We start from the raw sequence: 13,399 nt of genomic DNA, 5'->3' as shown, positions 1-13,399 counted from the left end.
AATTCCCTAAAAAAATCACTTTGGCCTAAGATTCAAATAAAACTTTAAAAAAAGATACGTAATTCCTCTTAAAACACTCACTGTCGATATATTTGAACTCATTAATACCAATTTTTATGTTTGTATAATTATTAATTTCGTTTAGAATAACTTATTTAAAAGAATTAAAATAAAAATAATAGAATCGATTAGACTTAAAAAATTAAGTCCAGACTGAACTAATCTCAATCTAGTATAAATTTTATATATTTTCCAAATTTTATGATATGGTCTAGTCTAATTTGGTTCAATTTCGATAGACAAATATTCATAGTAATAGGCACAAACCTAGCATGTTGTAAGTACATGTCCACTATCCCATGTATAGCTATACTTGTTGCACAGATAAAAGATTTTCTTTTAGGTTCATTCATTGTTTGGCCTGACATTTATTGCCTAATTTCTTTATGCTCATTCTCAATCTATAGTACATTATCGTTATTTATTTTTTAGATTCAGGTATTAATTACTTAGCACGATCTTTCTATTAATTTTTAATGTTAAAAATTAGTCTGATACATCATCAACAAATGTGTATATATATATATATATATTTTTTAATGTTGTGTGTGTAAAAATGCATGGTTAGGTTATTTACAAAATTTTCTAATGCATAAGAGTATAATAATAAGACAATCATTATTAGAGCACATATATATGTATTGTCGGCAATGAAGATGTGAGCGTATCAATTCTGTAAGGTTTGCAAATGATTATTACATTATTAAATATGATTGAAAAGTTGTAATAAAAGAAATATTAAATTGTAAGAATTTATCGTTGATAATATAATTGGGGGGAAACCGTAATTTTTAAAAAAGATAAGGTAAGGTAACTAAAAGCTTGATAAATAAAAGTTAAATAATAAGTTGGCAAAATTTTAATTGTATATATATACATACTACAGACTTGAAAAACCAATACATATAATACAAAATTGAAAACAAATATAAAATAAAAGACCAAATATATCTAACACTTTATTAGCTGTCAAAAATTTAAAAAGCAAATAGTCGTTGAACAGATTGATTTGATATTGCTAGAGTCCATACTTTTAACATGTTGTTTTGAAATCACGTAAGACATTTTTTTTTAATTTATTTTAAATTTTCTTATGAACAATATAATAATAATAATAATAATGTTATTATATTTTATGACGAACGAAATAATTTGTATGGCATTCAAATCTTAGCATGCTACAGAGAGTTTTGCATGATTTAATTTTAAAATTTCAATAGTTTATCGAGATATGTATTTTACTTGGGGTGAGAATAAATTCTCTCTAATTTTTTTTCTTTTAAATTAACACGACAAATAGTCAATTCATAAAAACATTATCTGATTAAGTGCCTCACTCACGGGTTTCACAGAAGAAAAAAGATTTTGCTGGTGTTTACACACACACACACACATATATATATATATAGACATATACTGTACCTAATTATAATACGTTCAACAATCAACAAATATTATATGCTGTCACTTCATGCATGAGACGAATGAATCATAAACCACTTAGCTCGCGACTCCTTCTTGAATGCATGCATGCATGTAATGCAAATTATGTTAAATGTTTTATTATTAACAAAGCTACGTAATTAAGGGCATTAATTAATCATGATTAATTAATTAGCTGTATAATAAGTTGGTTTTGTATAAGATTTTATCAAGGTAAAAGGTACAGAAAAAAAGGAGAGCAAAATCATTCCCACGGCACTAAATGAAATCAAATCTCTCCTACTACCCAACACTAATCAAAAATAATTAAAGCACTTGGAGAGTGATTTTGACATGCATTAATCAAATCGAACTAACCAAACATTAATTATGGTCCACCACTAAGGAGAATCATTCTCGAGACATTGATTACAAGTGTTTATGGTCTGAAATCAGACTAAAGTTGACTGATCATCGATTAAGAGCAGAGGTTTAAACTAAAAGATTAATAACAATTGAAGTTAATGATTGAAATTAAGACCGAATCAAGATGTAACCAACTTTTTAATCTCTTAATTTTAACATTTTGTAACATTTAATTTTTATTTATGGTCCGGATTGAAATTTGTTAAGCCTCTAATTAAGGAGGGTGGATTAACGCATTGTAATTACAAATCTCTATCTTAAATTTATTTTACCACTAGACATACAGAAAATAATTGTTGAATTACGAGAACAATTAATAATATCAATAATTATGATTAATTACCAATATATAAGTTGAATTAATTGGATTCATTTAGAAAGCCTTGCAAACAGAGGAAACTACTAGATACTAATTAATTCTCAAAACTATTGACAAAGTGCTAGTTACGTTTAAATCCATGCTATGAACGAAAATTAATTCCAAAGTTAAAAAAACAAAATCATGAAATATAAAAAAAAAAAAAATTAAAACTTAAAATTAAAAGGTTTTAAATAATAATTACACATAATATAGTAAAACATATGATAAAATAGAAAGAAAATAATATTCAAACATTACAATTTATATAGTAATTAATTAAATATCAAAAAATGTAATTTTAATAAATATTTCATAATTATACAAAACTATGTAAGCATTACTTTATATGCAAAATAATATAAAATAAAAATTATCTAATAAAAATATACAAAAAAAAAACCTATTACTTTTAATTTAATAAAACCATCTCAATGTTCCATATTTGAAATTGGTTTAAAAAAATTAGATACATGTTATATATTTTGTAATTTCCCAAACCCCAATATGGAGACATGGGTGCACTCATATTATTCTTAACTAGTGGGACCCATGAAATAATAATATGTACAATTTAAAATTTTTTAAATAAAACTAATAATCTCTTATAATATATACAATTTTTTTACATATACAAAATATGATATTTAAATATAGAGTTTAACAAAACGATAATAAAATAATACAATACCCTCAAAATAGAAATATACAACTAATCAGGTCACCTTCACGTATCTTTTACTCGTCCAACACTTATTATGGATTCACCTTATCTATAAAATATCATGATAAAATTTAGTGAGCTTCATCAGCTTATAAGTTAAGACTTATGTAGAAAAAAATTTAGTAGATAAGACTTATGTAGGAACTTGTCATAAAAAATAAATGAAAATTTATAATAAACATGGATAGAGAAAGGAGAAGGTAAAGAGATTTGTAATATATACAAATAAAAGAAAAGAAAAATATGAAATAAGAATAAGGTACAAAAATAATGTGCATGTATAGATTCATAATAGAGTGCTATGTCAAATAATCGAATCTTATTTTGTTATATTTGTTTCTGCTTGGTGTTTTTCTTAAATGAAAGTTATACATATTTTTATCTACTTGTGTGAATGCATGTGTGCATGTTTCCGTCATAGAATACTATTATACTTCTACTGAGCACGTGAAATTCATCCTAATTCTGAGTTCATAATCAATAGGAGATATAGAAGAGAGTCTTGCAGCTTTTGGTTAAAATTTATACTGTAAGTAGGAATTAAAGTTAGAAAATTATTTATCAAAAATTTTACGATGTCTCATGTATTTCAAATTTTAATAATGATGTTGTTACAAAAGATGTGTAATAATGTGTTGAACTGCTCAATGTGATTATATTTTTATTAGTTCTAATAGTTAAAAATAGTGAGCAAACGTCTGTGTTCCCTAAAATGGAATAGAGACGTTTTACACCTACTTGATGTATTTATATTTTATATTTGTTATATTTTTTTTTTTCAGTAAAAGTTTTAGAATTTGATTATCAAATAAAATAAAATCTTCAGTAAAAATTATAAAATATTTTGTTTGTTGAATGTGAATTATATAAGTCAATTATCTTTTTATTCAAAATGTTTTTATTTTATATAGTTTTTATTCGTATGAAATATATAATAAATAAATAAATAATTATAGTTAAAATATACAAGAAATAAAAATATAAGATACATATATAATATAGTAAGCATAAGCTTGAGCATATTTTTCTATGAAAATAAATAAACATATAATATAAATTGAAATATTATTAATTAAAATTATTAGTTTTAATAGTTACTGAGCACATAAAAATTAAAAATAAAAGACAGACGTATTTATCAAAAATAATAAATTTCTTAATAAAAAGAATCGAAGTATGTATTTTTCAATATGGACAAAAAAACTAAATTGAATAGAGCATGTTCAATATAGATTATATCAAATCAAACATCGTTTGATATTTATTTATTTTATAAATAACATATTTTAAAAATAAAAAATAGATCTATTTCAGTCTATGCTTCGGATTAAAGCTTTATTCATCGACATAATTTCATTTTAATATATAAATTTGTTGGTTAATATTCATAAGTCAATAGGGATAGAAAGAAAAAAGGCAGAGATTTTGAATTACTTGTTATCGTTTACAATATGTGTGTGTGGGGTGGTGAATGATGAAGCATGCAGCAGATAGGAGGAGGGAGATTTGGTTATGTTTCAAAATTTGAAAAAAGGGTAGGTGAAAAATAATGTAATTATATGTGTTTATAGTAGGATTTTTATTTTTGGGATGATGCCACGTGGGTTGGTGCATGAGGCAAACAAAATCATATCCCAAAGTCATAATCTTATACCCAACTCGCCAACCTCACATATTATATATACATACATATATATATATAGTTGCCAAAATTAATAAAACATAAAAATAATTTGAAACTGCGTTTACTTTTTATCTAGAAAATAAAGATTTTTTTTTATTTTAAAAAGAAAGAAAGTCGTTGTGTTTAATTATTTTTATTTTATAGAAAAAGGAGAATCTCTCACATATTTGAATGGCGACAAATGAAACACACCCATTTAACTTTAAAAGGTTTTGGAATACCCAATTTTATCACCCTAAACTACGCTTTCCCTAATCTCTTTTACCCATTTATTAATTATAATTAATTATCCGATGATCCGGTGTGGTTTGGTGCACCGTAATACTACCTACCTGTTTTTGACTTTATCATTGTAAGAATGTCGGGGATATTTTAGTCATTTAACGAAAAGGTCTTAAAATATCCCAACCAAGTTGGCTTTGACTTGTGGGACCAATATTATTAATAATTCAATTTAAAATTAATCTAATTTTATGTAGTTAATTGATGGGCTAATTTACTCCACTGCGCATACTTGTTTTGTCCTTCCTTAAGTTTGTAAATATACAGTATACGTTTCGAGAAAGAGAAAATTAGGAATTTAAGAATTAAAGTGTAGTAAGAAATTATTAAAATACTAACATATTAAAATTGCCTTTAAAAAAAAAAACAATAAAACATATACGCAGCTTTAATTTTATTTTTTTTAAAAAAAAATTATTAAAATAATTGAAGACAAACCATTTTATAACCTTTTAAAAAAAATAAATAAATAAAGTCGTTTATAATATATATAATATGACACGGTAGACCAAACAACTAGGGTTCCCTTTAGGAAGGCAGAGACCAAATAGAGACAGGAACCAATTTGTTTGGTTTCACGGCAAAGGCAAAACGCACCGTTTCTAAATAAATAAAAAAGCATATATAAAACAAGTGTTAGTATTTTTGGACATTAACTCTGATTATCCCGAAATGTCCGTTCACGGGTCCTAGTCCTCTTCGCCCCATCATTTCATTTCTAATTATGACAATGACCCCTCCCCTTTACCCACTATTACCCCTACTTTCTCACTTTATTTACACTCCTGCCACTCCATCCCTTTCCACATTACAAAAGAAAAAGTAGTTCTAATAATTAGACTACAACGGATTAATTGCGTGCTGTGGGTTTTCCTTTTTTTTTTTTTTTAATACGCCGACGTTTCAATTAGTACTTGCATGGTGGTGATGATGATGATGATGATGATGATGATGATGATGATGTTGATAATTATATAACAAGGATGGCATTGACTATAAGCCCGTTTTTGACGTTGAAAGTTGAAACCTCTCTTCCACTTTAAATATTTTTTTTGTCTGCTACATAACGCCGTTATCAGCCGTCACTTTCCTATATATAGCCACCTTCTTCTAATCCTTTCACTTCACAATATTCAACGTTCGCAGTTTTCAAATACCTGTTCCCTCCCTCTTTCTCTCTCTCTCCCCCTCTCTGCATGTAAAAAGGCTGTTTGCAAGTGAAAGTTTTAAATGGTTGCGTGAAGAGCAAGCCTGGTATATTTGTTGGTGGTGTAGTTGTTGTCATTGTTTTCTGTTCAGAATATCTTAACCTGGTTTCTTTTCTCGAAATGGGCAAGAAAGATCAGAGAGATCAGAAAGGGAACGAGAGACTTGAAGCTGTTCTTGATCTTCTCAGGAAACAGTCTCCTCTCTCTGTCAAGCAGGTCGGTTTTCACTGTTCATATTTCTCTGTTTTCTTTCTCATTTTCTTTTTAATATGAACATACTGCATGGGCACCTTAGTTCAGATCTTTCTCTGCTGCCATATTTTCTTCTTCACCTCTTCTTTTAGTACTATTGGTTCTTCTTTGGTCTAAACAGTTCTTACACTATTCATGGGTTTGGCTAATGGTTTTCTTCAACGTTATATATTGTGAAGCTAGGTTTTCCACTGAAGTGTGAAAATTATTATGTTTAAACAGGAGAAGTTCTGCAACAACGCTTGTGTTGAGAGGTTTCTGAGAGCAAAAGGTGATAATGTGAAGAAGGCTGCTAAGCTGTTGAGGGCTTGCCTTTCTTGGAGAGAGAGCTTAGGCATTGGTACTAGTTCTATTCTTCTTCTTCTTCTTCTTCTTCTTCTTCTTCTTCTTGTCATTCTTGTTGCTTCAGAAAAGCCTTCCAAGCTCTTGCAGCTGCTATCTTCTCTTTTTATATGCATCTTCTTTCCTTTTTGTTTTGTTTCATTGGAATCTTGCTTTTTTAGTTTTTCCATTTTTGAATTGAACGATAAAGTTGATACCCCAGTAATCATTGACCTCACTAACTCAAAAACTTTTTTTTTTTTTTTCCAACAAAAGGAATTGCTTTTAATCTTAAATCCTGATTTTCGTTTTCGTTTGATGATTTGAACTCAGAGAGCTTGATAGCAGATGAGTTCTCTACCGAACTTGCTGAAGGAGTTGCTTACGTCGCTGGTCACGACGAAGAATCCAGACCTGTTTTGGTATTTTACATACCTTGTATAATCCTTTTTCATTTTTGAAAATTTGTTTGAGAACTATATATAAGCCGATATAATTCTTTCGTTGCAGATTTTTCGTATCAAGCAAGATTACCAGAAGTTTCATTCACAGAAACTGTAAGTATAGCCAAACAACCCCTTTTCTCTTTCTAGTTTCCTGGGTTAATCACTCTGGAAAACGTGCAGTTTTTACTTATTATATTTTTGGTTTCATATTTTGAAAACTGGAAATCAGATTTACTCGGTTGCTGGTGTTTACGCTGGAGGTGGCGGTAGGGACCATGCCAAAAAACGTCGAGCAGTTCGTTTTACTTTTTGACGCAAGTGAGTTCACACCCTAATTACTATAATATCCCTCAAGAATCAACCAAGAAGCAATTAAAACGGAGTATATACTTTATGGTAATTCTAAGCGGTGTATATCGCACGCTGCAAAAGCATGTCGGAGTCCCGGCAGGGTCTGAAACATCTTCAGAAAATTGTCCGGAGTGCCCCTCATGTGTCTCGTTCATTACCCCATTATTGGCTCCGGATTTCAGGGGTATTATCGGGAATTGCAGATACAAAGATTATACTTCCCACTTTTTCCTAGAATTGGTCGATGATCTCAACAGTCGTCTCCCAGACATCCTTAAAATTTTTGATTCTCCAACTTCTTTTTGACAATGCCCCGTAATAGACGTAGTTATGCTTTTGCAACCAAATAATAAATAATTAATTACACATGCTCTGCTAATTACTCAGGCTTTATCAATTTTTATCTTCTTTAATTTGATTTATTGGAGAATAATATGGTTTGATTACTTACAAATGCAGGCTTTTTCAGATCAGCATCGGCTTTTATGAATTTATTACTGGCGACACTGAAAATCGTAGGAGATTACTATCCTTTCCGTCTTTACAAAGCATTTGTCATTGACGCACCTTCTCTCTTCTCTTATCTCTGGAAGGTAATTTCAAATCTTCATCTCTTGATTTACGCTAATCATGATCGGGTGATTTCACCTTTTTTTTTTTGTCCTGATGTTGAACCAGTTGTACAGTTTCTGGTACTGTTGACCATCTTATATTGGGTTTTGTTTTGTTTTTTTAAAAATTGGGTCATCAGAGTTTAGTCAAATCTTGTACACTACTTTTCTCCCTGTGGGACCTTAATTAATTATCTCTTCAGGTTCAAAATCATTTGATAATCACCAGTAACTTTAACGTTTAAACCAAAGTGAGATTCATGACATTGAGGGCCTAGAAAAGCATTTTTCAAAGGGATTGATTATACAGTGTATGTTAAGTAATTTATAATTATTATAATAATAATAATATGGTTGTAGGGCGTCCGTCCGTTTGTTGAGCTATCAACGGTCACGATGGTGGTATCGTCTCTAGACTTTGAAGAATCACTTGAGTTCAATGACTTCTCTTACTACCCACGAGCCGCATCTCTCCGTTTTGACTCCTCGTCAACCAAATCAACGGCCAAGATTGGCTCTTGTTCCTCCTCCAGATTCTCCTTCACAGTTTCCCACCACTTCGACTCACTCAAACCTTGGTACCTCACTTTGACCGACACGTCAGCTTCCAAGGTGGGACCTACATCCCCGTCTCCTCTAGGCCCTGCTCTCATCTCCCCTCTTAACGCCAGGTCGTTGTCCTTCGCATCTCCGGCTGCCAGGACCCCTCGCGGCAGTAGCTATACCAGGGCTGCAAGGAAGAGCTTGTTCCCGTCAACTCCTTTGCCGGAGAAGACGACGGTCAGGACCCCACGTCCCTCATTCCTGCAATCACCGGCGACGTTCTTCCGCAGGGATTACCACTTCAGCACGAAGGCGGATAAGTCACGAGAATCGTTCTTGCCATTCTTGAAATTTTACAGGAGGCCGTACGATGAGATGATATACAGGTCAAAGATGCGGCCCCCACTTGGTGGACTGATTTCCATCGTGTCTCCTCAGCTGAGACGCCGCCACATGTCAGTATCTCAACGGTTCTGATTGCTTTAAAGGGAAAACAAGCTTGAGATCAAGGAGACTGATCAGTACATAGGGCAACTACTATAAATTACTAGCCACAATTAACTACATGTGTCAATGGCACTAGCACTAATAAATTATATATTGATTAAAATATTTGTTTTGTTTTCTTATCTTTGGGTGATATATATTATTATTAATATTTCATTAACTCGTACGTGCGGCATGCATCATTAATCAATAATAAGATTAATGTATGGAAGTGGCAATTTTATTAAAGAGACAACGTACGAGGTGGGATGTGAATTGGTGTGCATCTTGTTCATTTTTTAGGTCTTGAGTAATTAAAGGTAGTCTACGGGTTTTGGGTCGTTGAAACTTGGGAAAAAGACACCGTGGTCTTGACGGTGAACATTGCATTGGAACTGATCTTAAAATATAATACACACACACACACACACATATATATATTATGCATCAAGAAAACCAAAAGTACTATATATGAATAGAGAAATAGGAGTGATCTCTTTCATTTCCAATTTAATATTTATGTGCTTTATTTTTAATTGATATTCGTTGACTGTTGTGAATTAGGGTTTAGAGTATTTTGAGGAGAGAATCTGTATTGGAGTAGTACTGTATATATGCATATTAATAATCTAAAAGGTTCGATTTTTAATATAAGAATGGCATATGGTTGACATATTTTTATGCGTAGGTTTCGACGTTGGCAGTGTTTGGCTTAGAATATGTGTCGTGTTATATATGTAAGAAGTCAAATTTACTTCTGAACATATTCTTACATGCAAATGCTAGGAGAAGATTAGAAGTGAGAGTTTTTTCTTTTCTTTCCATTTTCTTTTGGATGTTGGGAATTGAGCACAGTAGATACATATATAATATTATAATATTCATGTACGTTTATATTTGTTTATATTGAAATAAGTACGTAGTGAGTCATTGAGATGGGAGAGGTGTTTGTCGTGTTGCCAAGTGTCGTGGAGGAAGGAAAGTTGTGTGAGAGGTAGGGTGACGTTAGAGAGTTCTTTGGAGTGGTTGTATTTGGAAGGTAGTGATATAATTTGAGGTTTGTAATTTAGCCTGAGAGTCGGAGAGTTCATATAGATGTGGACAAGAGGAAGCAGTGAAGATGTTGGTATTTGGAGTTTATTCTTTGTTTGCTAGTGAGTTTCATTTGTTTCAAGACTTCTTTTTTTTTTTTTTTTATCCACAGAATCACCAGTTCATTATATCATATGTATGTGTGTGTATATATATATACACACCACTTATCTGGGAAAAAAAGAAAGAAAAGAATAAGAAAAAAAAACAAGAGAGCCAGTTGATATACAGATGATCCAAAATATTAATTATCATCATATTATAGTATTGAAACTTTAGATCATATGTACATATATAATAAATGTTACAAGTGATTCCTCCTCCCCTATACAATCGAACTTAATTATCATCTTAAGTAATTTTACACCATCCATCTAATAACTCGTGACTAATATAAGTGTGCCAACAAGCCAAATAAAATAACATTGTTGCTGTAAGTGGGTGCATACCAAGTATAGCAAGCTTTTTGACAACACCATTATGCGTATTGAGTAATGTCACTTTGGCATTTCCCGTCTTTAGCTTCTTATTATTTCCAAAGATAATGCGGTTAATATCTTTATCCAAAGTATCAAAACAGTTCATGATCTATGCATAAATGCATAGAAATAACGAAATTCATCTTCCAACCGGAGCCACTTTCCTCAATGCTCTTTCTCGTTTGTTGATTCGCCATTATCTTCATCAATCTTCTTCCTTCTTTTGTCTTTTCCTCATAATTATTTAAAACTATTCATGTCCTCTTTAAACTCAATGTACTTCTATTTTTTAAAATAAAATAAATAAATTTGATTAAACAGTAATCAATAATTTAAGGCACTTATACCATATAAATACATTTTTAAGACACCACAAAAATCTTAAACTTCGGCGAAGGTAACACTCATACGAGACATAGTCATAACAATAGATGCCTCATACAATAGTGGCAAAAAAAAAACTTAAAATCGTGAATACTATATACAATTTTTGAAGGCGATTTAACTAAACATCTAAATAGATCAATACTTAATAGAGTACACAAAAAGAGAGGTCATGGGTACAAATTCGCTCTCAAGAATTTGGCAGCACAAGTAATAATAAAATAATACCACTATAACTACATTTATAATAGAGTGAATGTTAAAGTTATTATATGATGATACACTTTTGAAGAACAATATTCTATTCATAAAATAGAGCTATTAAAGATATTTTTAAAGAATAGTTTCATAGTTGAACAATGTGTATTCAAGCATCGTAAAATTAATTAACATGTTGTCATAATATTTGCTGAACTAAGCTAAAACTTTAGTAATTTGATATAAAAAAAAAAGACATGTAAATAATCCTTCGATTGTTTAGACTGAAGAATCAATCAATACTTGAATAAAGACAAAGTAGAGTTCTTAAACATATGATGGAAGAATTTATCACCTCACCTCTTGTGACAACAAGATGGTTCCACATAATCTCCATCAAATAAAAACATTCTTTAGAGATGTAAACGAGAACGCTTTCAAAGGTTAATCTTATAGGCAAAAATTAAAATAATTACTTCACAACTTTAAGCCAAACTTTAATTATGATTAACCGACACTTCTTAAATAAACTAAGTCACTAATTAAAAATAAGGAGTTCAAGAATTTTAACTCAACAAACAACACATTAGAATTAAATTTATAAATTCGTAAACACTCATTCCAATTCTCTCATTTTTACCTACCATTTTTTTTTTTTTACATCTTATACTAGTTTCTATCTACACGCATAAGTTCCCATATAGACTTTTGTACAAAATAATAATTATTAATTTTTATACCACTTGTATAAGCCCAAATACTCTCATTATATTTGCCTCCTAGGTACATAAAAAATTTTGAACTCACACCTTTAACCTCGTCATCGACTATTAATCACACTATCATTTCTTATTCCACCTATTTATTATCTATTGTTTAATGACATTATTGACTTTTTTACTAACATTCAAATTCCTAAAACATCTTATCTCTATTTTTCATGCTAAATTTAGTATTTAAAGTAGTCCTTAACCATTTTAAATTCACACTTCAAGTTGCTTAAAATCAAAGAGACACATCAAATAAAATGGTAGACTAAAGAAAATTATAAAAAATACGACAAATACGTAATCAAGTCATATAATTTTTATGTATGTTATAATTTAATTCTAAAAATATTGTTGGTTATAATTTAGTATTTATACTTTAATTTTATTACAAATATATGTTTTAATCAAATATTATTATTTTATTTAAAAAGAAAATATAAGGGATTTACATCTTGTTTGGGAGTACAAACACAAGTATAGTTGTTATTTTATCGCCTCATTTGGTTGATGCTTTTCTACCACCACCTCCATTCTTGAGTTTAATACATCTTCAATAATATTTAGAAAGATCAGGGTCATCAAAGAGGAGATAGATTTAAATGTTAAGAGAAGAGATGGTGCTGACATAGCAAGAGAGAGCTTTATGACAGATTTGATAAAAGCTTATTGCTACTCCATGAAATTGATCAATCTATATAATAGTTAGAGTAAAATCTCATGGTGGTCGGGCTGCTAAAGAACAATACGGTTTTGGTGCTTGACATTTATGCCTCTCAATCATATTTGATTTCTAATTAGAGAAAGAAAATTTTACATTCAGATATAAGATCTCAAAATGTTTATCCTAAGATTTGCATACTATATAATAGGAGAAGATATAGATTTTGAGTATTGTATTCTAATTCCACATTAACTTTTATATAGTGTTAAGTTAAATTATTTTAGGAGAGATTTTGGGTATGTTTTCCTTCAACAAAGTTTAGAAATAAATTTTATAATGTTTTTACAAATATTTATGAGTGAATCAATCTACACAAAATATCCAAATATAAATGAATCGTGTGGACTATGAAGGCCCAAAAATAATTTTATTTTAATGGGTTTTTGAAGCCCGAAGATACATAGAAATTTTAGCAAGTAAACATCAAGTGAGTTACGAAATTAAAAACCCACTACTTAGAGAAGATGAAAAATACTAAAAATGATGTTAAAAGAATTAAAAGTTTGATATATATATACATCGCTGGAATTACAAAATATTTATGTGTGAAGGTTATTCATTTAACACATAAAATTTCATCT

The 13,399-nt window shown here is 29.9% G+C and overlaps 1 protein-coding gene across 1 annotated transcript; it reads left to right on the top strand.

Annotated features, from left to right (window-relative positions):
- Nucleotides 1–6,066: 6,066 nt before the first annotated feature.
- On the top strand, nucleotides 6,067–9,317 carry LOC110814102 (Sec14p-like phosphatidylinositol transfer family protein). Its single transcript, XM_022041454.2, has 7 exons — nucleotides 6,067–6,380; nucleotides 6,639–6,756; nucleotides 7,071–7,159; nucleotides 7,248–7,294; nucleotides 7,413–7,501; nucleotides 7,994–8,127; nucleotides 8,506–9,317. Exons 1-7 carry the CDS (start codon nucleotides 6,285–6,287, stop codon nucleotides 9,163–9,165), a joined length of 1,233 nt encoding a protein of 410 aa, XP_021897146.1. The 5' UTR covers nucleotides 6,067–6,284; the 3' UTR covers nucleotides 9,166–9,317.
- Nucleotides 9,318–13,399: the final 4,082 nt, after the last annotated feature.

This window comes from Carica papaya, chromosome 3, assembly GCF_054855325.1.
Source record: "Carica papaya isolate Zhongbai chromosome 3, ASM5485532v1, whole genome shotgun sequence".
Lineage (NCBI taxonomy): Eukaryota > Viridiplantae > Streptophyta > Magnoliopsida > Brassicales > Caricaceae > Carica > Carica papaya.
This window is presented reverse-complemented; position numbering and strand designations above follow the sequence as displayed.

Bases quoted from the DNA above. Each gene is read 5' to 3' on its own strand.
- LOC110814102 (XM_022041454.2), top strand. From the start codon at position 6,285: ATGGGCAAGAAAGATCAGAGAGATCAGAAAGGGAACGAGAGACTTGAA. The intron at 6,757-7,070 runs GTACTAGTTCTA...ATTTGAACTCAG, and splicing joins GAGAGAGAGCTTAGGCATTG to AGAGCTTGATAGCAGATGAG. The intron at 8,128-8,505 runs GTAATTTCAAAT...ATATGGTTGTAG, and splicing joins TCTTCTCTTATCTCTGGAAG to GGCGTCCGTCCGTTTGTTGA.